At 45.1% G+C, this 27,050-nt stretch overlaps 1 protein-coding gene across 2 annotated transcripts in view; it reads right to left on the minus strand.

The window, feature by feature from the left end:
- The window catches only part of EFCAB5 (EF-hand calcium binding domain 5), a 207,129-nt gene that overhangs the window by 159,245 nt on the left and 20,834 nt on the right, over nucleotides 1-27,050 (minus strand). For both annotated transcript variants that reach the window (XM_069226262.1, XM_069226263.1), the window contains exon 4: nucleotides 23,381-23,444. In XM_069226262.1, coding sequence (XP_069082363.1) covers nucleotides 23,381-23,444 — 64 coding nt within the window. The remainder of the gene's footprint in view (nucleotides 1-23,380; nucleotides 23,445-27,050) is intronic.

Raw genomic sequence — 27,050 nt, forward strand, 5'->3', positions numbered from 1 at the left:
GGCCGTTTTGCTGCAAGAGCACCCAGAAGGGATGTGGTTCCCGGTTGCATATGCCAGCCGATCGCTGACTGAAACTGAACAGCGTTATTTGCAGATAGAAAAGGAAGCGATTGCGGTGCACTGAGGCTGCAAGCACTTCCATATCTATGTGTATGGTCGCCCATTTCTTGTAACTACCGACCACAAACCATTGCTCCCTCTCTTTAATGGCACTGCCTCCAAACCTCCGCCAAGGATTGAGAAGTGGATGCTACAATTACAAGACTATCGATGCCAGTTAGAATACCGCCCGGGATCCGAAAATCCGGCGGACTACTTGTCAAGACATCCCCGAGCTGCATCCGCTGTGGAGATTGGGAGGCGCAAGAGACCGAGGAATATGTTAGATACATCACGGACTGGTCCCGGCCGATACCGATGACTATGAGTGAAATTGTACAAGCTACCAAGAGGGATGATTGCAATGCAGAATAACCAGTGGCGTCGCCTTAAAGGACAACTACCTCTGCTGACCACAGAGTCCCAACGCATCATCGGGAGTCTGTACATTGATCTCGAGGGGTGCATTTTGAGAGGAAACCGGTTGGTTATTCCGTCTTCCCTCACTGCCAGAGCGGTTGCGTTGGCCCATAATGGCCACCAAGGGATGGTCAAGACGAAGAGTCGCCTCCAATCAAAAGTGTGGTTTCCTTTTATGGACGAACAGGTGGAGACTCTGGTGAGGTCTTAGAGGTGGTGTCAGGCCACTGGTGTATCGAGTAGGCCCAATCGGATCGAAACTGAGCCATCCCCAGTTGGGCCCTGGGTATCGGCTAGTTTGGATTTTGGAAGCTTGCCTGATGGTCGCCACACCATGGTTCTTATCGATGACTTTTCAAAGTATCCCGAAGTGGAGATCATTCCTGCCCTAACGGCTGATATCGTGATTTCTGGTCTCGAGAAAGCAATGGCTACACATGGTCTCATATCGGAGATAAAGACAGACAATGGACCTCCATTCCAAAGTAAAGAGCTAGCTGAATATCTTAACCTAGCGGGCACACGGCACCACCGTATTACCCCGCGTTGGCCTCAAGCTAACGGTGAGGTAGAGAGGTTCATGAGGACTTTGAACAAGGTGATCCGGATCGCTTTAGCTGGTGGTCAGGCCGTGGACTATGCTATATTTTCATTCCTGAGGAATTACCGGCAGACGCCCCATTCCACCACGAACAGGGCACCAACTCATCTTGCGTTTGAAGGGCGTCTGTGGATGCCATTCCTCATCATTCTTCTTGGATTCCTCCCGCCGTGTCTAGTGAAGTGGTACAGGAGAAAAGGCGTGTGTCTAATCAAAGGGCAAGCCGTGCTCGCCGAGCGGTCCCGTCCGACCTGCGAGTGGGTGATCAAGTGTTACTGAAGCAAGTTCTGCCGGGTAGTAAGTTTCGCACGCCATTTGGTTCTGACCCGTGGCTGATTGTGCAACTAAATGGATCTGCTGTCGTAGCCCGGCGTGGGAATGAGACAGTGACCCGCAACATTTCTTTGTTTAAACGGTTCTACCCTTCCGGAGACAATGTTGGAGAAGCGTTTCGTGACACTGAGGCTGGTGATCCGTTGTCTCTGGGACCTGGAGTGGACAGTCCTACTTCTCGCTCTAATGGCTGGCATGAAGATGACCCTGTCCTGTGCTGGCTGAGCAGGTGTCTTGGGATGTGGCTCCGGATTTGTCGTCTCATCGTTCAGGGTCTGCCCGCTATAACTTGCGTAGTAATCCATGCCCGTCTATTTTGCTGCGTGATCACCTGTGTGACTAGTGAACAGTTTGTTTCTATGTTCTTGGGGTTTTCATTTTTGGGGAGGAATGTGGTGTCGCAGGTCGGTGATGAAACCGACCTTCCGACACCCTGCTGAATCGTGGGGGGAGTGTTAATTGAGTGTGGTGACGAGGTGGAATCCCCAGATGTTTCTGGAGGGATTCCACCTCTTGTTTCTGTGTGGTTTGGTTTGCTCCGTGGCCTCGGCCCGGAGCTATAAATAAAACAGGGCGTGGTCGGAGGGCCAGGGAGACGCTCGCAGCAAGGCAGAGAGACCTGTGCTGCCGGAGAGCGGACGCGCAAGGCCTGATCCGACTACAGAAAGCAATTCAACTGTGTCGCGTGAGTCATTTAGGCAGCGCGCAATGTGCAGCACTGTGTTGTGGCTGTCAGAGCCACAACACAACAGAGAGGACGAAGTTGAGCCCTCAGAGGGCCTCTCTTGCAGCGGATTCTGCCTGCAATCTATTTCCCGTCCATTATCCTTTTGTTCTGTGTTTATAGTTTGGGGGGAGAGCGTTAATTGCTCATTGTTGTTGTCTGTGTTCATTATTAGGGGGAAAGGTATATAGCTCTCCTGTATTACGGGGGAGCTACTGATACGCATGGGCAAGTTGTTAGTATGAGAAAAGATGAGTTCCCTTAATGGGAGTATGGGAAATGACTTTGTGGTGTGGGAAGGAAATGTTAAGGGATACATTACATCGCACCAGACTGGACAGGTGGGGTGGGACAGAACCACATGGTCTGAAATGTCAATTAGCGACCTGGAACATCGGGAGAATGAATAGCTGTCTCAGATGCTACAGACTGCACTCCTATTTATGCGGTACAATGTACAAATTGCCACGCTGCATGAAACGCACCTGATGAATGTGGAGATATCAAAGGTGAGGAAGAAATGGAGGGGCTCGGCTTATGCTGCCACCTATGTGAACCATGCCAGGGGCGTACTGTCATGGATTGAAGTAGGAGTACTCTTCACAGAGAGGGAGAGAGTCGTAGACTCAGGTGGAAGATAATTATTGGTGGTAGGGGTGCTAGATAGGTTTGAAACATGCCTTGTCAACACATACACCCCAAACGTAAACAATAGGAAATTTTTCCCAAACTTGGTACAGCTCACTGCCACATTTCTGAAAACAAGGCTCATCCGGGTAGGTAATTTTAACTGCGTTTTTGACTGGCATCTGGATCAACATCTCCACCTACTGGGCCCTAAGGTACACATGGCCACAACCCTGCAACAAGGAATGGATGGCCTGCAATTATTGGATATGTGGCGTCTTCACCACCCCGGGAAACAAGTCTACTTGTACTACCTGCAGGTGAATGGTGGATATTCACGCATTCCTCATACCTAAACAAATATCTCTCAGACCATTCACCTCGTCTGGCTACTGTGCAACATAGGAGACATAGGCCCAAAACCAAGATGTGGGCACTGTGGCCTGAGATTCTGACGGATGGGAGTTTGCAACCCACATCGAGGAATTCCCCTGCAGGTTCTTTCAGAATAGCTGAGGAACTGCAGCCAACAGGGAACTGAGTGGGAAGCCTATAAGGTAGCACTAAGGGGGGGAATTTATTGCCCTAGATGGTAAATCTGCCCTAGAGCAGAACGAATTGTGCCAGCTGACTGAGCCCAAGCACCAGGTTCTGAGAAGGGAATAAAGAAGTAAGATGTTAGTATTGCTGCTATGGCAAGAGTGCCTACAGACACACATCCTTTAGCTGAAAGGAATTGGCGGGGAGGACATTATTGACCGGACTAAAATAAGAAATAAGTTACTTACCTGTAACTGTAGTTCTCCAGTATTGGAAGCTTTCATAGATTCACATGCTTGAATCCTTCCCAGTCGTCGAGATGGGAGTCCCCTGTGTTATAAAAAAATATCATTCTCTAACATAGTAATACATTACATGTATAAGATGTTCAGATTAGTAACATATCACAGTCATTTTAGACAAAAGGACCAAACTTCAAAATGCACCAATCAGATCACTCCACCCTCTAGAACCCTCTTGCGAGGAGCTTTCTTCCCTCAGATGTTCCAAGCAGTAGTGCTGAATCATAGGTAACACTGAGAATCTGAAGGTGAGCTCCACAGGGGAGGCGGGTGGGTCGCATGTGAATCTATGAAAGCTTCCAATACTGGAGAACTACAGTTACAGGTAAGTAACTTATTTCTTACTCCAGTATTGGAACTTTCATAGATTCACATGCTTGAATCAGAATAGCAAGCAGTAACAAACACATTTTCTATAGTTATTTCTATAGACATATATAATGAAAAGAGATATGAACATTCACAATCCTTGTTTTCTCTCAACTACGCTAAGTATAAGAAAAGTGAACCACGGAAAACTATTGAAAATGTGTACACCTAGATATAGAAATAAAGTGTATGGCGGATGATAATAAAAAGGGCTTACCTTCATTGGAATAGATGTCTGAGGACTGCTTGACCGACTGCCTCATGTCTGTTAGTTTCAATGTCCAAGTAGTAGTGCCTCATGAAAGTGTGGGCTCGTTGCAGCCCAGCAGATGTCCAGAAGTTAAATTCCCGAAAACAATGCACAGGAGGTGCATACTGATCTGGTAGAATGGTTGTGCACCTTAGAATCTAAGGGTAGACCAGTGTTCTTATGGTAGAGAATAATTGATGATGTAATCCAGTGAGCAATGGTTTGCTTTGTAACTGGGAACCCCTTTCTGGGGTTACTGTAGGCTATGAAAAGCTGGTTTGATTTAAGAAAACACTTTGTTCTCTCCAGATAGAATTTGAGACATCTGATTAGATCTAATGAATGAAGAGATCTTTCTGTTGCCGTTTGTGGATTAGGAAAGAATGAATTCAATACTATTGGCTCATTGAGGTGAAAGTCCGATGGGACTTTGGGAATAAATTTAGGATTTGTACGCAAGATTACCCTATCCCTTGCAAATTGTAAAAAGGGTTTTTGCATTGTAAAGGCTTGTATTTCACTCACTCTACGCGTGGATGTAAGTGCGAGGAGTGCCACTTTCCAAGTAAGAAATTTGATTTCTGTCTTGTGAATAGGCTCAAGCGGTAGCTTCATAAACTGGCTTAGAACTGTATTCAACTGCCATGCCGGTGGCAGAGCTTTGATTGGCGGATAGGACCTGAAGAGACCTTTCATGAAATGTTTTATGAGTCTATGAGACCACAGAGATGGTTTTCCTGCCTGTCTTCCATAACGAGAGATGGCTGCTAGGTGAACTTTAATGGATGTGTGCTGCAATCCTGAGTGCGCCAGATGAAGGAGATAAGGTAAGACTTTCTCTGGAGCTGAAGATAAGGGGTGTACTTTAGCAGATTTGCACCACAAGCAGAACCTTTTCCACTTCAGGCAGTATGTTTTGGTGATACTCTCCGCCCGGGCTTTGGTTAAAATTTCCTTGCAGTCATCTGGAATATCTAAGTGACCAAACTCACTGAACACAGGAGCCATGCTGACAAGTTCAGAGATTTGGGATCCGGATGTCTCTCTTGGCCCTGGCTCATACTGAGCAATGATGGAAATTGTTGTAGTTTTAACGGTGGGCATATGGACATCAGCAGAAGTTCTGTGTACCAATGTTGACGTGGCCGTGCTGGGGCTACTAGAATTACTTGGCATGGTTCTGATTTGATCTTGGTTATCACTCTTGGAAAAAGAGGGATTGGGGAAAAAGCGTACGCACAGATCCCGGACCATGCTATCGAAACTGCATCCCTCCACGACCCATTTTGGAGATGCCTGCTTGCATAGAATTGGCATTTGGCGTTTTGAGAGGTTGTAAAAAGATCTAATTTCGGTTTACCCCACTGACAGAACATGTTGTCTAATGTATGCTGATCTAATTCCCACTCGTGGGTTGATGTTGGTAACCGGCTCAGAGAATCTGCAATGGCGTTCTGAGCTCCTGGGACATGTTCCGCTCTGATGGAGAATAAGTGGTGAATGCACCACTTCTAAATGTCCTAAGCTTGGAGAGGGGAACGAGTTCTGCCTTGTTTGTTGCTGTAGTGCATTGTTGTGGTATTGTCTGTCCTGACAAGCACCGATGTTCCTTGAATCCGTTGGAGAAAGGCCTGTAACGCCAGGAAGACTGCTTTTAGTTCCAACAGGTTGATGTGAAACATACGGTAACAGGTTGGCCATTTGCCACTCACTTGAAGATCTTGCAGGAACACGCCCCATCTGTCCATTGATGCATCTGTTGTGATTGTTAAGGGAGGGGCTTGCGGTAAAAACAGCAGCCCTACTGATAGATTGGCCAGAATTGTCCACCAAGGGAGCGATTTTATCATTATCGGGGTTACACGTGTAATGTCCTCGAAAGATCCCTGAGCTTGCTTCCATTGCTTGAGGAGTTCTTCTTGCAACAGGCACATATGAAGGCGACAGTGTGGAATGAGACTGATGCAGGATGACATCATCCCGATTAATTAATTGTATTGTCGGACTGAAAGAGACCTTTTTGCTTGAAGGCGCTTAGATAGTCTGATTAAGGTTGATTGTCTGTCCGATGTTGGATAGGCTTTTAGTAGTTGGGTGTCTAGAATAGCACCCAGAAATGTTATTCGCTTTGCTGGTTTGAGCATTGATTTTTCTCGATTGAGATGGAGGCCCAACTGCCTGAAGAGACGTAAAGTTGCTGTGATGAAGTGACGTGCAGCTTGAAGAGTGGGTGCTTTTACCAATCAATCATCCAGGTACGGGAAAACCTGGTGCCGATTTCGTCTGAGGTAAGCCGCTACTTGGGCTAAGCATTTGGTAAATAAATATTCAGGGAGCGGACTTGAGGCCAAAGGGAAACACTTTGAATTGAAAGTGCTTGCCGGCTACCGTGAATCTCAGGAACTTTCTGAGAGCTGGATGAATGGGTAAATGGAAGTAGGTGTCCTGGAGGTATAAGGATGGCATGTAAGCTCCTCTGTTTAGCAATCATAGGATGTCCGACAGCGTGATCATGCAGAAGGTTTGCTTCTTTAGAAATTTGTTTAACTCGCTGGGATTCAAAATTGGCCTCAATAGACAGGACTTCTTCCGGATTAGGAAAAGCTGGGAGTAAAAGCCCCTTCTCCACCGAGAAAAAGGAAAAAATCTATCGCCTTCTTGCTCAACATGGTCTGGACTTCTAAGTTTAGTAGATGCAGGTGTTTTTGTTGTACCGAGAAGGCGGGCTGGGTGGAGGTATTTGTGTAAATTCTAGCAGATGGCCGAATTGTATTATATCTAGGACCTATTGGTCCTTGGTTATGTGACACCAATGAAGAATGTGGTGTTTTAGAGTTTCTTGAGACGCTGGTGGGAAGAAGTGCGAGGCAGCTTGCGGGTGAATGTTGTCATTGTCTATAAGAGGAATCCCTTCCTTGCCTTCCAGGCTTTCCTCTTTGAGCAGTCTGCCGTAAGCTGCTGATGGTGGTTGGCGCTGCTGGTATTGTCGTCTAGAGGACTGGCTAGGGGTATTGTAAGGTTGATGCCTGTATTGCTGATATGCCCTACGAAAGGAAGGCTGGCTCCTACCCTTTGCTCCACGAAAAGGAGGATTCCTGGATTGGAGAGTCCCTAGCGATCTGGCGGTGTACATGTCAGATTTTTTGGACTGAAGGACATCATTGACGTGTTTTCCAAAGAGGGCTTCACCATCATATGGGAGATCTAAGATTTTAGTTTGGACTTCCAGCCGGACGTTAGTGGCTTTCAGCCCTCCTTGTCGCCTCAATACTGTGGCTCTAGCTAATTGCCTGAAACCCATGGTTGCTAGGTCCAGCGCACAATCAATGATCTCAGTGGATGACCGCTGGGCTTCTCCTAAAATCTGTTTTGCCTCAGTCTTAGAAGTTTCTGATAGATACTCTAAGTATTGGGAAATATCCGACCATAATTGTATATCATACCTTGCAAGGATGGCCAATGAGTTTGCAGCTCGCACCACGATAGCAGACATTGACAAAAACCTTTTGCCTATGTTATCCTGTTGCCTTCCTTCTTTATCTGGTGGTGCCAATAAAGGCACTGAAGGATTTCTGGAACGGCGCTGAGCTGCTTGGGAGATAACCGAGTCCGGCTTAGGATGACCTGTGAGACATGCAGGTGCATCCTCTTTTGTTTTTTTGTTGACTTTTGGTAATACTGCAGGGACTGTTGCAGGATTGTGCATGGTTTTAAGACCTTGGTTCCAAACGTGGTCTATGAGAGGGCTAGCCCAGATCATTTTCCTATAGGGCTCTTTAAAATCGTACAAAAAACAATCCTGTTGAGTTGATGACATTGGGAGATCAAAACGTATGTCCGCCCTTTCTAATAAGTTGTGAAAACCTCCTATATCCTCAGGAGGCGAGTCTGCTGTTGGGTGGAGGGGAGAGGTGGGCGAAAGTATAATGCATTCATCCCATTCATCCTGATGAGAGCATATCTTTCCATCCTCTTCTTCATCATCAGAAGAAGTATGCCCGTCCTGCGGATGAGGCGGGGAACTCACTTGAGTGTGTTGAGGTTGTGGTGGTATTACCTGTGCCCCAGAAGGTTGGGTTGCTCTGATGCAGGTACAGATGGGAAGCGTTGCCTGTAGTCTGCCAGCATAGCCTGAAGGTCTGCTACTAGCCCCGAAAAGAGACCTATCAGGTCTGGTTGAGGTGGCTGGTCATAGTACTGTTGATCATAGTGGGAATCATCATTCGAGTATTCCCGAGATTTTAAAGGCAATTGTGAAGGGCTTCTGGCTATCCTATAAAAGCCATCTTCGTCAGATTCATCATCATCCAGTAAGTGTGACGGTAGGAGGCGAGAAACCTTACTAGGTGAAGCGATGGAGGGTGTCCGATTCTGTTGTTTATGCCTCTTAAGTGGTGTCTGTGAGGCTGACGAAAACAGAGGCAATGGTGTAGGTCTCTGCTTCTTTCCAGGTATGGTCTTAATCGTCGACGAGAGATGAATCGTTGATGATGGTGGTGGCGACGACAGGATAATCATCAACAGGAGCGTCGACATGGTCGTTATCGACGGAAGCACCGTCAATGGTGATGTCGTCAACGGGTGCACTCTCGACTGTAGGAGTGCCGTCATCGGGGCTGTTGTTGTTAATGGCATCGTCGTCGATGAGTTGTCCGTGGACTGTAGAGCTGTCGCTGTAGAAACCATAGGATGTAGAGGCAACGAGGATGTGACTACTGTCGACGAGGATGCTGCAGAGGATGCCGTCGACATGGAAATGGTAACTACCGTAGGCGTTGTCATCGACGCGTGTGCCGTTGATGGTGATGTCCTAGATGATCTCGTCTTCTATGGTGCTGACTATGTTTTTTTGAATCTGTGTTTTACCTGTGGAGGTGGCGTTGGTGGCTCAGTTTGACTGACACTGCTTCTGTGTTGCAGATACAGAAGATGTGTTAGATTTTGTATATTTTGTAGAATGCCTCTTGAGATGGCTTCTAGATTTCGTGGAGCTCTCTGAAGACTTTTTGACTGCTTTTTTAGGAGACCCATCCACGTCGTCCTCCATATGTCATTTGACGGGGGCTTTGGTGAGTGACCCAGAAGAGAAGGCACTATCATCCTCAGAAACCGGGTCAGCTCTTGTTTTAAACTTCTATAACCACAGAAGAAGACGGCCCTCCCTGTCTTTCAAAGTTTTGGTAGAAAATGTACGACACCTTGCAGTCTCTAGTTTTATGATTTGGATAGAGACAGTAGATGCAGTCATTATGAGGGTCATCAATATGCAGCCTTTTTTTCATACAGGTAGCACACGGTCTGAATAGCTCGTTTTTTGGTGTCTCTGACATCCTGGTCAGTTTGAATCACCTGTTTGATTGAAGTTGTAGAGTAATTGTCCAAAAACACCTTAGAAAGAATGTCTGTGAGAGAAAACTGAGCAGAGCTTAGTGGAGACTTCCTTAGCACGACATGCGGTGGAAAATCTGAGGGAAGGAAGCACCTCACAGGAGGGTTCTAGAGGGTGGAGTGATCTGATTGGTGCATTCTGAAATTTGGTCCTTTTGTCTAAAACGACTGAGACATGTTACTAATCTGAACAGCTTATACATGTAATGTATTACTATGTTAGAGAATGATATATTATTTATAACACCAGGGACTCCCATCTCGACGACGAGGAAGGATTGAAGCATTTGAATCTATGAAAGTTCCAATACTGGAGTAAACGCTGCCTTAACTCAGTACTTAATTTCTGGATTTAATGGGGAGTATATTGCAGAGGCTGAGATGCTCAGAGCGTATCAGATGGGAAGCAACTTGAAACAGCGCTGGAAATGACAGAACAGCGGGAAGTGCTCAAGACCCTTCCACAGGGAAAGACTCCAGGAGCCGATGGCTACTCAGCTGAGGTGTATCAATTGATGTCGCTCCATCTGCTTGAGCACTTATTGGAGGTTTGCCTAGAGTCACAGAAGTTAGGTGTGCTACCTCCAAGCATGCAAAAGGCGGTGATGGTGCTGATCATGAAGGCCGGGAGAGATCCGGCCTGCCTGATATCCTATAGGCAGCTGTCCACGCTTAACACGGATGTAAAATTGCTCTGTAAAGTTTTGGCTTACAGGCTACTTAAAGTAGTTGGGTTCCTGATGCACCCCAACCAAACAAGGTTTATTTCTGGCAGGAGCACAATGTACAACATATTGTCACATGATGCACTTGCTGGCTGGTTCCCCGTCCGGGGTACGCTGGCCATGCTGGTTTTCGTGTGTGCATTGATATGGTGGGGTGGCAACACTTATGGTCAGCCCTGTGACATATGGAGTTTGGCCCAGCTATGTTAAATGGGTGCAATTACTGTACACAGACCAGTCGTTAGGAAGCATATGGGGACCATGCTCTCCGATCTGTGGACTCTGGATAGAAGGACCAGACAGGGATACCCGCTGTCTCTGGTGTTATTTACACTGGCAGTGAAACTGCTCACGTGCAACTAGGAGTGCTCTATCCTGGTGGGGGCCTATGGGCCGCACTTGATGCAAAATCCATTTCTAATGGGCAATTGAATCCAGAGGGATTTCCCATACATGATAAGGCACCGGGCAGCGGTCTGGCACAGAGTGGTGGGCAGGACCCTGCCGAACATTCCCTTTGCAAAAATCTGCCACTATGGCAGTGGCTGCATTTTACAGCCCTGCAGAACGAAATGTCATATGCCCAGTGTCAGGAGGGCAGTTGTGAAACTGTGGGAGACATTTACTGTTACAGTAGATTAATTACCTTTGACCAGGTGCTGGAGTAGTTTGGGCTAGGAACTGGCCAATTGCTGCACTATTCAAGACTAGCTCATGTGGCATACTAGGTGTGGTCAATGTTCCCGGACAAGCCACGAGAACACTGCATGGTGTGACAAGTGACAGACACGGCAGGTTGTAAGCGCATGATCACACAAATACAAGGCGGTGCTGGAGGATGGGGATGGTGAAAGCAAAGGTCAGCTGGGAGGCTGTATGTCCAGAAGAACTGTCAAGACTGGCTGAATGCCTGCATAATGGTGAAGTCAATATCTCACAATGCCAAGTTCAAATTAATACTCTTCAACTACTTGCACCAGACTCACCTCACACCTAGTAGGCTGCCTCAAATTGGTCCTGCTAGGCCTATGGTGTGCGGGAGATGCGGACTACATGCAGCAGACTTCTTACACATTACCTGGACATTGTCCAGCAGTGACAGCCTTTGGGGGATCCATTACAATAGTCACACATTAAAGTACTTAGGGTGGAGGGGTCCATAAAGATGTGCCTTCTAGGTATCCATAAGGAATAGTCTACTGGTTAGCACCAGACCCCTCCCCCCAGGTCCTGGTGTGAAAAAAGACTCACTGGAGTGGGCAATTGCAGACATCCAACACATGCAGCGAGTGAGGCATGACAATAAGGTGGAGGACGACCTAGCAGATTGGGAAGAGCTGATTAATAAGATTATAGAACAACTAGACAAGTAGACTTCCCAGGAATCTGTAAGGGGTGGTACAGGCAATGAAGAGTACACTAGAAACCTTTTTGGCAGCATAAATGTGCCCAAACATATTGCACTCTATATTTGGGATTTCCTGTTCCCAACACACTACTGGGATAGTTGTGATTACATTGTTTATGGGTTTGCCTTTGTAAATATCAATAAAAATAAATAAAAAAATGTTTGCTTATAGTCAATTTTGTTGTTACCCAGAATAATGCACATTGCACTGCTGAATTTATTAATTTTGCAAAACCTAAGATGTACTGTCTCAAGTACATTGGCAGCTACAGAAAGTAAACAGTGGTCATCAAGGTACTGTTTACCTTCTGTTCTTGCCATGGATGCTGGTTATTTGTTAAGGTGGTGGGACATAAAAGGCCTCACCCACAAAAAAGTTTTGAGACAATGGAACAAGATAGTGTATTTTAATGTCCTAAAGGCAGCAGCCTCTAAAAAAGCACTAATTAAATATTCAAGTCCTTCATGGTGTGCCAGGTCAGTGTAGCCTGACACTCCCCAAAAGTTTATGGGGGTCATTCTGACCCCGGCGGTCATGGACCGCCGGGGCCAGGGTTGGCGGGAGCACCGCCAACAGGCTGGCGGTGCCCCGCAGGGCATTCTGACCGCGGCGGTTTGGCCGCGGTCAGATGCGGAAAACCGGCGGTCTCCCGCCGGTTTTCCGCTGCCCATTAGAATCCTCCATGGCGATTCTGACAGCCCATACCGCCATCCTGTTCCTGGCGGTTCTCCCGCCAGGAACAGGATGGCGGTATGGGTTGTCGTGGGGCCCCTGGGGGCCCCTGCAGTGCCCATGCCAATGGCCTGAGCACTGTAGGGGCCCCCGTAAGAGGGCCCCACTTTGTATTTCAGTGTCTGCTTTGCACACTCTGAAATACGCGACGGGTGCCACTGCACCCGTCGCACCTTCCCACTCCGCCGGCTCAATTCTGAGCCGGCGTCCTCGTGGGAAGGGTCTTTTGCACTGGGCTGGCGGACGGCCTTTTGGCGGTCGCCCGCCAGCCCAGTGCAAAAGCTAAAATACCCTCAGCGGTCTTTCGACCGCGGAGCGGTATTTTGGAGGGGGGAACTCTGGCGGGCGGCCTCCGCCGCCCGCCAGGGTGAGAATCACCCCCTATGTCATTTTTTCAACAATATGCTAGGGATGCCCCATATGTCAAAAATGACCTTGATTGTGTCAGGTCCAATATATTGTCATAGGTATTCCCCATATGCCACGGGTGCCCCTTGAGTCCAAACATTACATACAGTATGTCAGTGCCAGAATTTTACCATTAGTGCGGTCCATAAACCACTGGTTATTTTTATGTTGAAAAGTATCTCAGGCCAGCATTTTGTCATGAATGTCCCCCTTCTACATACCATGGCTGTGCTCCTTTATGGTAAAAATGACCTTGAACGTGTCAGTACCAGGATTTTGCCACATGCGCCCATTTTTCCAAGAAATTCCTCCAGTATAGCAATCCCAGCTGTTTTCCACAGGTGTCTATATGCCAAGAATTACATTCAGTTTGTCAGTGCCAGCATTTTGTCATGGGCGTACCCATGTGCCCTCGCTTGCTAGCATTTTGTCACAGCTGCCTGTCATGCGAAGAACTGCCTTCAAAATGCCAGTGGCAGAATTTTGCCATGGGTGCCTCTTTATGGCAAGAATTACTTTCAGTATGCCTTATATTCACTCATTTACACTCACACTCTCACTCATTCATTGTCACTCATTCGCACTTGCTTATTCATTCCCACTCACAGTTTTGCTCACTTTCTGTCCTTCACTCATTCTTGCTCACAATCCCTCACACTCAATCATTCATTTTCACCCACACACACTCACTTTTTTTGCAGTCATACTTTTTCTCAGTCACTTAAAAAAATGCTGCTATGCAGCCCAGCAACCAATGTTGCTACTCTGAGTTGCAGCAGAGAAAGAGAGCATTGCAGAGTGCTATCTACTAAGATATGGCACTGCTGTTTTCTTCCCCAGAGCTGGCACACAAAGAGGCAGCCTACCACCACACATATTCCTTTGCACAACAGTGCAAGGGTGTGCATATGATATCTAGCATAGGTTTTGTACTCAAAGGGTGACTTTCCATTACAAAATACTATGCCTAGACACACTTTAAACCGTTCACACATTGCATGTATGTTGTATAGTGCAGCACGTATGTAATGTGCAAAAAGTTAGACAAAATTGAAACATTTCTTAAATTTAACGCCTGCCTCAAGAAGGTGTTTTTTTTGGTGCACAGGGCTTTGCGTCAAAACACCTGGATTGAGGCATGCAAACTCCCATATAACACCCTAGGCAGATCCCATGATGCAAAATAGCACAAAGCATTATTTTCACTACTTTAAAGCTACTTTCCAGTGTAAAACAATTTTCACTCGAATGTAAATAGTTTATCAAGACTTTGCGCCAGTTTGCATGACTTACCATGACTTTGCACGGCCACACAATTTAAATAAATCTGCCCCTCAATCTCAATCATTATTACTCATTTTCACTACTTGTTACTCACTTTCACTCAGTTTTTTTACACACAGACACAACCACACACACACACCATATCCACATTTAAAATAATTTTGTTTTACTAACTACATACATCTCGAAGCATTTTGTTTTACTTACCACAGCTACCAAAGAAGGTCCTCTTCCAGCTCCGGATGTTTACTTTTTTATTATGCTAATAGTGAATTAAGTACTACTATTCACTATTAGCTTAATAACAAAATAGGCCGAAAATAAAGGGATCAGACCAACCCCTACTACTCGGTGCCCTTGAGTGTTCTAAGCACTGAATTTGCCACCTTTGAGGCCAGGGGTCGGAAAATCAGTGCCAGGGGTGTCAAGGGGCAAGCTAGGGGTCACAGCTGTGACCTCTGGCCATCCCTAAGTGACGTTCATGCTTCGAATATCCACGTCTCCTATTTACAAAGTTGTGGTAGTGGGAGAGCAGTAATCTTAAAAGTATTCAGCAGTAATGTTAAAAATTATTCAGTATCTGTAACTTTGCAGACATTTGCCTTTATGCTGATTTTGAGAGATGCAGCATTAAATCATGGAAATGTCATAACTGGATGCTACCAGCTACAGATTGGTAGTAACAAAAAGCAAATACATATGAAAAACTACGTATGGTGATTGTAGTTTGCATTTAGTCTCTTTTTATTTTTGTGTTTATATAAATAACGTGAATGAGTATTATGAAGAGCAGAGCAAATGCACATTTGCAAGGAATGAGTGACTAAAAAATATGTAGGCACTTTGTATAATATATGTATGTGGTATTAACATAGCACAAATCTAGCCAAAAGGCAGCGAAGCGCTGTACAAGATCCAAGGCAAAGACATAGTCAATGTGTGATTGAATGTGTAACTGGTTTCTAGGAGCAAATGTCGACTGTTACTACATCATCATGCAGTGTTCATTAAAGAGGTGTGTCTTAAGCTTTGTCTTTAATTTTAAGCCGGTTTGTGCCAGTCCTGATGGATACAGGGATGTGGATGCATAGCTGGAGCAAGCCTGTTGTCTTGTGAGTTTTTTGCAACTCATTCTGGTGTCCTGGCGGCAGGTTTGCCAAGAGCCACAAGAGATGGTGCGCTCGTCAGACAGATAGATAGGGACGCTGGTCGTGATTGCTTTGTAGATGATGCCTCTGGTTTTGAAGATGGTTAGGAAACCAGTGGACTTCAATGTAGCTGGGGGTGATGTGATCATATATCATCCGGACCTTGCTGAGGTTTGCTGCTGCTGTTGCATGTTAGATACCCTAAAAGGGGTGTGGGGGAGGGGCAGTGTGGAGTCTTGAAGGCTGTGAAGCAGGGGATTGCCATCAACCATATATGAGAGTACAAATTCAGTTCTGATGTCACTTTCTGGGACGAATGGTTTCGCTTTCTCTAAAAGAGAAAGCTGGTACAGATGGGGTAACCATCACACTTGTACCCATCTGACAAACTCCAAATGAGGCCCTAAGTCTGTACATTTTAAAACCCTAATAGGGAATGTATTGATTTATTTATCAGCGAGGTTTAAAAACGTCTGCTTACAATTTCTCGGTCAATTCCCAGCACGGTGGTTAAACGTGTGTCCCTATGTGATGAGGGAAGTAAAACTAGAGTCAAATGAGAGTAGAGTGGGATCCTAATCAATGTTTTTTAACTGTCATCCCTGTTTGCACTTGAGATCAGTAATAGGCATTTCCATGATCAGAGCTCCAGCACTGTCTCAGTGTTATAAAGTGCAAGGATTGTAAAGGGCTGAATAACTCACAGACCATAGGGCATTTCTTCTGATAATATCAGAATTGGAAGCCAGGTTATGTTCTTTTCTGCTTTTTTTCTGTTATGTTATTGGTCCAGGTGCTAAACGAGTTAATATTCTACCGTACTCCCAGTTAGGCGATTTCTTCCTCTGATTAGAAGCTGCGTGTAAGAACATGGGCAGCGTTGCTATGGCCCTGTCTCTAGAGCAGAAAGAAATGCCCTATTACTGGAACTTTAATGCAAGTGCAACCATGTGCTCAAAATTGTCCCAGCGCAGGCAACCCAGCACAATATTATATAGTACCATACCTGCAACAGTCCTGAGAACGGCTGGGCTCAGTTGTCAGATAACGAAAGCACTAGAATATTTTATGAGTCATTTCAGAACCTATGTTTGTTTTAAATAACTTATCCGAATCTTTTTCTCTTAAATGCATTTTTGATCTCATTTTTACATTTATTTTTGTCCAGAACACTTGCGAACCCCTCTAGAGAAATTCAGGCTCGCTTGCTCTGACCACTCAAATTCAGTGCAGGTGTTGCACCCCGCCACTTTCAAAGGCCTCAAGCTGCAACTATTATGCTTAGTGTATGACTCGCAAAGTCCACTGAACCCAAAGTTTTTCAAGTGATATATCAAGTAGTTCATCACACGATTCTTCCAGTGTGCTTCCTGTGTGCCCGTAACTTACATCCAATGTCTACAGCTTAGCCCACAATTTACACTCCAAGGGCCACCTGTACGTAGCTTTTTTTAGTTGAAAATGTCCAGATTAGCAGAATCGGACCGTTTGCGACCAAAAAACAGCAGTTTCCATTGTACAAAACACTATTTTACCATTCGGTAGCCTACAACCAATTCGAAAAATGGGTTTGCGACTCACTATTAGGAAGGGACGTGCCAATAGCAACTTGCAGGGGGATGTATCATTGTTTTGCAACCAAGAATGCGGTTTCAAACCAATCACAGTTATCACCAATTTCAAATTGGTGGTAATCCATTTCCAATCGCCTAGGGACCCCTTCCCTTTTGTGAATGGGGACGCCAACATTTTTTCAGAGCAGACAGTGGTCCCACGGACCACTGCCTACTCTGAAAAAATGAAAAGTTTTTTTTAATTTGTTTTTTTAAAGCAGCCCGTTTTCCTTTAAGGAAAACAAGCTGCATTAAAATAAAAATGCTTTATTTAAAAAGCAGTCACAAACATGGTGGTCTGCTGACCCCAGCAGACCACCATCCCTGTGAGTGCGGGCATTCCAAAATGGGGTGCAAATTACAACCTGCCTCATGAATATTAACGAGGCAGGTCCCTTGCGATCCATTTGGGAATCGCAAATAGTGTTAAACACACTGTAGTTCATAGCAGTTTGCGATTTCCTAATAGCGAATCACAAAAAAATTGCTATTAGGAAATCGCAAACCTAAAGCTACGTACATCTGGCCCCATGGCTTTTGAGCCCACCTCTAACACTCAGTGTTTCTCACCTTTGTTCGAATGTCCATTTGTGTGGTTATCACTTATATTCACTGTCCCTTCTTTATGGCTATCTTTTATGTTAGTCTTCCTCTCCTGCTTTGTTGAGAGTACACACTCCGCAGTACACTGGTAGACCCACATTTTCAAACAATGTCATTGGATGGGAGAGCCCCTCTTAAAATAATTGGACAAATATACTTCTCTCATTTGCCCCTTCTCTCTGTAACATAGGGGTTGTTTTGATCAGTTGTGCTTTTTACTGGCATAAACCAACAACCCCACTCTAAAAGTACATTCCAATCCTAAACCCATCTAGGGCCAACCATTTTCCTCATAGCCCAGCCCACCACTGCACATAGCCATGTCCAGACCACAGATGAACGCTGTTCTTGGAAAAATAGTTGACTGCAATATATGTCACTGTGTTAGAAGTGTCCAAACTTTGGGCCAGATTTAGTAAACTGTGGCGCAGCGTAGTGCTGCACCAAAATTGGCAGCGCTGCGTAGAAACACAGGGATGCGCCGTATTTATTAGAATACAGCGCACCCCTGCATTTCCTCCTGCGCTGGCGCTAAATTGAGCTACCTAGCGCCAACACACGCATCCTTGCACCATCGTGCAAGGATGTCTGCATCAGGGGTTTGATTTTTTATGTGTGGAAAACTGTCCCTTCTTGCACATAAACAATCTCTTATGGCGATTTAGCATTTCTGTGTGTGCTGCAGGATGCAGCACATACATAAGTTCCAAAGCATCATTTTGAAATGATTGTTTATGTACCGGAAAGGACACCTTCCTGCACATAAACCATTTTTTCTGGCATTTTGCTCTTTCTATGCATCCTGCCGAATGCAGCAGACATAGAAAAAGCAAAAAACGAAGAGGAATAAAAGTATTCCTCCTTGTTGCACCTTGCTAACGCCACCCCTGTGGGGGGCGTTAGATTTTGGAGCTGCCTCAAGTTTACGGAAACACGTAAATCTGGGGCAGAGTCAAAATGCAATGGGTGTTACCGTGGTACACCCACAGCAACACCCATTGCACGCCCCTTCCACGCAAAGTGCTGCATGTGAAGGTGCCATATTACAAGGTGGTGTTAAGCCACAAAAAGTGGCTTAGTGCCACCTTGTAAATACAGAGCAGGGCATAGCACCACCTGAGCGTCACGTAAAGTACACTCCGGTGGCACTAGGGGCTCTTAAATATGCCCCTTTGTACACATAGCACTACAGAATTGAAGTAGCAATTCATATCCATGACAAGGATGCTAAGCATCCCAACTTCATTGATTTTCTGTAAGGCGCTTTTATAGAGCAAGTCTGAAAGAGTGTGGGGATTTAGTGGAATCTACAAGTGAAGTGTCGGGTATGGTGAGTGAAGACAGGGGATGTGTTTTAGTCACTGTGTGGGAAATTTGTAGTTGTGCTTAAGCGTGAGATATAGCAGTAAGTTGTGATTATGGAAGACCCTATCACCTTCTTTAGCAGCGACCCATATCTCACAGTTATGTGAATTGAACAAGCCAGGTTTTTCAAGCCATCCGAAGTTTGAGGTGGTTATCAATTATTCTTATTGTTACAGGAATCAAGTTTTAGAGGTGGACTATCTGCAACAAGCAAGAGGTTTTGCCTTTGCATGTCTCTTTAAAAGAATAGATAATCAAGAATGGGGCCAACCCCTAGTGGTTTAATATGGCAGAAAGTGTGGAGTTTACATTGAAGGAAGAATGGCCCAGTGCAATTGGATGAACCATGGTTCCATGAGTGATGCGCATTGCTTAGGAAGTGCAATATCTTTCCTCAGGCAGGTAGTGTACAGATTGCAAGTTTGGTGAGCTGTGAGTTTAGACTTATAGACAAAGAAGTTGTCTGGCATCTGCATTCTCTGCTGTCTGTGAAAGAGAGAGAAAGGGACTGTAAGTAAAAGAGTGGCTTCATAGTCGAGATAAGAAAGCATTAAAGCGATGGTGACTTGACTCAGGGATTCCTAGTTAAAGGAAAACAGATCGCTTTTTCAAACTTTAGAATTATTTGTGTCTAATTAGTATTGTAGCAGTTGAGGTTGAAGAAGGACATGAGGTGAGGGAGAGTGTTGAGGTACATGTTGAAGAGGAGTGGGTCAGTAGTAAAGCCTTGAGGGACACCGGCTGTAGAGGGGAATGACACCAGGGAAAATTGAGGGAATGTTTTTTAAGTGACATCAGCCTTTGAGGAAGGAAGTGAAGAACAGTGCCACATACTCAGTTGTTGCCAAGTTTCTGTTGCACTGTATGGTGATGAACATTATCAAAGACAGAGGAAGGTGTGGTAGCAGAAGTGTTTCAACTCCATTTGAATCAATGGAATTTAGATATCGTCCCAGGTGGCAATCGAGGTGGTTTTCATGCTGTGGGCAGAAAAAATTCCAGTTTGATAAACGTTTGTTGTCTTCAGCGAATACTGGTATCTGGCAGATGACAGGCCTTTTTATGAGTTTGCCATTGTATATTGGTCAATAAACAGAAGGTTCAGTTTGGTCCCAACACCAAAGAGTAGCTGCTGACGGCACCGGCCTCCATGACTTTTATGGAGGATGTTCTTGGTTTCTCGAGGCATGAACCAAATGAGCCACAAGTCTTCATGAAGTGTATGGAGTACTTGATAGAGCTGGTGTTGAAGGAGCATGGCCTGGCTTGTTTGGTTGGCTGAGAGTGCACAAATGATGCTGGGTTGATTGGTTTATCCTCTTTTGTTTAATTTTCCTGCCGCAATATTTACAGTTCTTTGAATTTTGAGGTGAAGGGGCCTGCTAGTGAGTCGATTAGTTCTTGAGAGTGTGTAACACCGGAGGCAGTACACTCTAGGTCCTATAATTCAGCAGTAATTTTTTTAAGTTTCTTTAATGACAGGTGGAGTCTCAAATGTGGTGGGAATAAAGGCGTTTTTTTTGCCTTTTGATGTAGGTTTTGTAAATTCTGAAGTTGGTGCAAGCTTGTGCAGTTGCTTTCCAAGAAGCTATGTTTTAATTTTAGAGCTTTTTAATTCAGGTGTCAACCAACTTGTTTTCTGATGGCTTGAGTGGCTGAGGTGGTCTTGAAAGAGGGGAGGTTGTCGATGAAGGACTTTATAAAAGGTGGAACTGATGAATTGTTGTATGCAGATGAATGCAGGTGTAACTGAGTGTCCCGTGTTTATGGCTGTCTGGGTGGAATGCACAAGGGGAGCTATCAAGCAGCACAGACCAGACATGGATTGGAGATAGGCTGTAAGGCACATATGGCAGTAAGTCCAGAAAAATGCACATTTTCTAAAAGTGGCATTTCTAAAATAGTAATAATAAATCTACCTTCACCAGTAAGCAGGATTTTCTAATACCATTCTGGCCATACTAAACATGACAGGGCTACTCCTTTCAGATCATAATCTACCACTGAAAAGTATGTAAGGGCAGTTCTAATGCTGGCCTATGAGAGCAGCAGGCCTCACATTAGTGGAAAATGAATTTGTGAGTTTTCCCCTACCAGGACATGTAAAACACATAAGTACATGTCCTGCCTTTTACTTACATACCACCCTGCCCCATGGGTTACCTATGGCGAACCTTAGGGGTTACTTATATGTAGAAAGGGGGAGTTTAAGGCTTGGCAAGTAGGTTTAAATGCCAAGTCGAAGTGGCAGTGAAATGGCAGGCCTGAGACATGGTTAAGGGGCAAATTATGTGGGTGGCACGCCCAGTGCTGCAGGCCCACTAGTAGCATTTAATTTACAGGCCCTGGGCACCTCAAGTGCACTATAGTAGAGTCTTACAAGTAAATTAAATATGCCAGTTGGGTAGAAACCAAGGTTACCATGTTTAGGGGAGACAGCACATGTACTTTATCACTGGTCAGCATGGGAAAGTGCGCAGAGTGCTAAAACCAGCAAAACCGGGGTCAGAAAAATGGAGGGAGGCAGGCAAAAAGTTGGGGGATGACCACCCTAAGGCTATCAGGTCTAACAATTCTGTTCTCATGTATGAAAGTGGTAGGCTGAGAATGAAATGTGGGTAAGTCATGTTTCTTTTAAGGTCTAAAATATATTTTGAATATTTTGGAGTCTGTGGGGAATATACGTATAATTGACAATAGATGATTGAGGTTGAAGTTAATGATGTTCACTCCAAAATATGAGGAAGTTACCAATCATACTGATGTGGCTATGAATCAGGAATAATGCATCCATTGTGTGGGTTTACGAGTCATAAAAGGTTTCAACTGATCCAGGTGAAGCCATTCCAGGTGAAAAGGGGGGTTTCGTCTGGCGCAGGCCAGGTTTATAATCTCCCAGTATACAGAGGTCAGAATGCCTTGAAGTGGCCTCTGAGAATCCAGGAAGGCATCTGCAGATGAAGGATTCTCTGCTGAGGTCTGTAAATCTGTAGGAACAAGTGTGTTAAGGTCGTGTATGGAGAGCACTGAACAAGCAGGATGGGTTATGTAGGTAGAAACATTTCGTAGCCATTGGCTAATCCTTCTCTGGTCTTCTGAGGAGATTCTGAACAGTATTCTTTAACATGGGGGAATGGTGTCATGTAGTGGAGGTGCTTCATCATTGTTTAGTCAAGCTTCAGCGATGAAGAGTAGGTCAGATTTGAAGTTTTCTATAATGTCACCAATATTTAGACAGTTCATTGTGTGTTGAAGAGGATAGTAGAGAGATGGAGAGTAGAATGTAAAGAAAGGACTGGTTATATAGTAGTGGGTAGATAGAAACTCTCTATTTATCAGGGGTCGTTGTGCTTGTCTATTTTCTAAGAAAAGCATTGTCCCTACTTTGGAAATTTGATCTCAGAAACAAAAAACAAAATAGAGCAAACCACCACGACTTCGTGGCCTAACCAGGTATTAATTTCTAACAAAAGTGCTTCTTTCATATTGGAAGAAGGATTTTTACCAGGAATTACAAAGCTTCTTCAGTGTCCAGCTTTAATGAGGGCAGGCGGTCTGTTGTGAGGTGGATGGCCTAAGCCGACTCTCTCCAAAAACAAAATGGCTCCTGTAGCTACATGGTTTCAAAGATGCTGGTGAATCTTTTCAACACTGATCAGCCAAAACCTAGCAGCAGTGATGGTGAAATTCATGAAGAACTCTGGTCATTAAATTGCAGTCCTGGTGAAGGGTTCTGATTTTATCAAACTCAAAAGGACGAAAGGCTCAGTAGATCCTCTGGGATTCAAATCTGTGGCTATGAGATCAAAAAAGTTTCTGAAGTGGGCGCAATGATCCAGACCAGACCCAGCGTATTTGAATAGGGAGGTTTGCTAGTGTATCTCGCTGCCAAGGGTGACACCTCCAACCACTATAAGAAGAAGTGGAATGGTGGATCCAGCTAGGATCTTTTAAGAAGGTACCCGCATGGCAGACAGAAGAGGCAAAAAGCAATAAAGTAAAATTATGTAAAACTGCACAGCGCTGTGATGATGATGTGCTCAATGTTGAGTTAGGAAATGTCAGGTTCACCTTCCCTTTGTCCCCCGCACTCTTCCTTCTATATCTTCTGATTTTCCTCATTCTCCTCCATCCTACCTATGTAACTTCCTCTTTTCACACACCCAGAAACCACAGGTCCTCTGCTACCTATGCCCTGTAAGCGCTCAGCGGCTGTCAACAAGTCTGTTAGCATAAGGCCTTTGGTTAGAATTATGGAGGCTGGAGAGTCTACAGTTCATGCACTGTGTGCTTTTGAGTAAATATCTTGACCTGATAAGGCTAAAGTAGTAAATCTAGGGTGCTTGGAAGCAAATGCGCCTAACCCTATCATTCACACTCAATCACAGCCTGTGATAAGCAAAAATGTAAATAAGTGGAAGGGCAACGTCTTGTTCTCACCAAATTTGGGCTCCACTGAAAAGTGAGAGGCTACTTCCTGGAATGACTTCAAGGCGCTTTGAATCTGTGAAAGAAAACATAAAATCTCAGGAGGTAAACAACTGCCATGAGGTTTAAAAAACAGAGGGCCAGATTTACAAGGCCCTTGCGCCAAACTAGCTTCATTTTTTTAGGGTAATGTAGCTCAAGAAAGCAATTTTCAATTAGCCATATTTACAAAGTGGCGCAATGCATGCATTGCACTTTGCGACCCCTTGTGCCACATTATGCCTGCATCAGGCATAATGTATGCAAGGGGGCGTTCCAGCATTAGGAGGCATGCAAAAATGGCGCAGTGAAATCTACAACATTTTTGCATTATTTTTAATGCCTGCTCAGAGCAGGTGTTAAAATGACGCACCCATATTAACCTACGGGCCTCCTTGCACTTTGCTCCACTAGCGTCAACATTTTTGTCATGGTGCGCTGTACTATAGATACGGCACACACATGGTGTTATTAGGTGGGGCAGGGGCGACGAAAGCAAACTGGCCCATCAGTACTGATGCACCAGTTTCTTGTAGGCTGGGAGGTGGAGTCCATGCACTACTTTCTGACATTGCTGAAAGGGTGAAAGTAAATTACCTTAGGATTCTAGGGCTCTTCATGTGTGTAACATGTCAAAGGACCATACATTGAGAGGTACATAGCGAACAGCATTCTGCGCTGTTCCATGTCTGAATACTGCCCAAACTTTATGCCAAGTAGTCATGAGTTTTCACACCATGCACTACTCACCTCACGCTGCACATCCTGCACCTACTTGCTGTAAATCTGGGACACCCATCTTCCTTGTGCCGCATTCTTCCTTTCTGTTTTACACTCACTTTCCGTTGCATCCCTTCTATGTCATATTCGGTGTAGCTTTTACACTGTAGAGAAAGATGTCCGCTATTCCAAGCCTTTGAGTTCCTTCACTGAGGGCTCCCTAAGGCCACCAGCATCTCCATCGCTACCCTCAGAATTCCAAGAGGAGGGCTTGGACTGTGAACAGGATTGGCCGTGCCCAAGATAATGCCCGCACCAGATTTGAGGTTGTAGTTGAGGAGGAGTCCAGCTTGTTCAATTACAGCTCTTTTGACTTTAGGCAAGGGTTCGTCTCAGATCAGTGATTCCTATACTTTTGACTTCAGTGGACCCCACTTAACCATTACTGGAGCCCGGGGACCCTCACTGAATCTTTATTGGAATCTGGGGACCCCCTCAGAGTCATTACTGAAAGCTGGGAATCTAATCTATTATTATTATTTAATTTCTAAGCAGTCGTGGACCCCCTGAGGAGGCTTCGTGGACCCCCAGGGGTACCCGGACCACAGGTTGGGAACCACTGTTTTAGGTGGTTATGTATCTGTGCCCCTTACAGAAGCGGCAGAACGATAAGGAGGAAAGTAGGAATATAAATAGCTAAGGCTGTGCTGTAGACACCACTGTGCTTGCCATAGGACGCAGAGTAAAAAGAATAATAGTTCCTGGCGGAATTACTGTATTGTACAATCAACAAATAACTTAAAATAGAAACACTCAAGGCATGCACTTGTCAAGCAGTAATATGATTTGTCAGGCATAGTCTGTGAATACAAGGTTGTAGGTTAGTAAAAAAAAACTGTGAATTAATTAAAAAGTTATAATGACCATTGCAAAATAATTATATAATACTTATAGGAGCCAAATGTGCTAATCGATCAAAGAGGTCTGTAAATTAGTAGAAGTAAGGAAGACCTATTATTGGGTCTCCATACCATTATTAATGTACAGACCTTTTCTTCTATTTCCTCTCTTGTATTCACAGACTGCTGCTTACTCCTCAATATTTTTCTGTCCCACTGATGACCCTTAATTGACTGAAGCTGCTGAGACGTCGTTGAAACCGGGTAATGGGACCCTCTGAATTAATCTTATAAATCCGATGCTCTAAACAAACAACAATTTATCTCATTTTCCACTTCAGCTCTCTTTTGTGTTACACACACGTTTATGCTCCTTTACACCCTTCCACGCTGTGTGATCATTGAGCACCGAGTACGGTTAGGACACATTAAAAGCTGGATACTTCGGTTGGCTTTATTGCTATCGTCGTTTATTCATTTCATCTGAATCATGTCTGGCAAACTTTATCACTGATCGACAAGTAAGTGAATTGCGTGTTTCAGTTTTTAATTATTGGGTGATCGTGTAACTTAATCAGTCCGCTGGGAGCCATTGTTCTTTCCCCCTTGATCGCCCATGGTACCAGGTGGTTGAACAGGCAGTCCCTGTTTCTTATTAACTGCTATAGGAAGCATATGCACAAACCAGAATATATTTATAGGCGTGTGTATGGCAACATGCAAGGAGCTGTACCATTAGTGCAGCGGAAGCCCAAACGCACAACAGTCACTTCAGATGGGACGATGGTCCTTGTTTGTATTAAAGCAAATGGCCCCCTTAATACCCCACTGGCAGAAGACTTCTGTATGTCCTTCGGATAGGAATTCCTTTCTCTTTTTCTCGGACATTGGATACTGGACATTTTCATGGAACACGAGTCTGTGATCTGTATCTTTTGAGACAGTAGAAGTCTCTTCGTCTTCCCTCTGGGGGCAGCAACGTTTTATTTTAAGCCCTTTCTCTTAGTTTCCCGGTTTCAGATCTCTATTAGAGCCCTTCCGCGGGGAAGTGGACGTCTGTTCACCTTTCCCTTTGAGCTGACTTTTTCACAATACAGAACTTTAAAGTCCGGGTCCTTCCAAGAAGCAGTGCTTGTCTGTGCTTTTTCATAATTTTCCTCTACTAAGTCCCCCGTTGCCAGCGGCTCGGTGTATGGGCGGCCGCAGACATTTTTTCAGCGGGGGCGTCCCAGACCTTTTTTTGCGGGGGCCGCAGCCGCGCCGGTACAGGCAGCGAAACACTGGCAGCTCTAGTGTTGCGCTGCACTGTGAGCCTCCAACTAAATCCGGGGGGGGGGGGGGGGGCAAGCACCCCCTCCTCCCCCGCTTTCCCCCAGCTCGGTGCGTGAAACTTCATTTATGGTACTCACTAAAATACGATTACGCCGAGTCGGATTTTATCAGAGTGATAAATATACCACATTGCAAATTTTTCCTTGATCATGTGGAATATCATGCAGATTTTGGTACTTATTCTGCCAAAAACCGCTTGTCCTGTTTTCCCCAATACACTTCAGCTCGTTTGACGTGCCAAAATGGATTCCTGGAAAACAGCGGGAGTGCGGTATTAACCACCAAACTCATATTTCCGGTACGTTTGGTAAAAGTGGTTACATCACAAACCAGAATTTTCTATCCTACTCACAGTGAGGGCCTAAGAGTTTCATGTGGCTCAAGTGACTATCTTTCTGAGGGATATTATAAGTTAAGGCTCCCTGTTTTAAACCTTATATGGGGAGTCCTGGAGTCCAAGAATGTGACTACTAAATCAGCCCTAGGCTAGTGAAGTAACTGAAAAGAATAATGCTCCCTGAAAACTTTGGCAACAACCCCCTGTAATTTCAGTAGATGGTGCTTCATGGGAGCTGCAAGGGCCTCCATTAACTCTCTCCCATGGATTAGCAGACGCATCATTACATTTGGAGCAAAAGGAAGACTGGGTTGCTGCTGTCAACAATGGCGGACTGTGAGTGGTGAGGTTCTAC

Source organism: Pleurodeles waltl, chromosome 3_1 (genome assembly GCF_031143425.1).
Source record: "Pleurodeles waltl isolate 20211129_DDA chromosome 3_1, aPleWal1.hap1.20221129, whole genome shotgun sequence".
NCBI lineage: Eukaryota > Metazoa > Chordata > Amphibia > Caudata > Salamandridae > Pleurodeles > Pleurodeles waltl.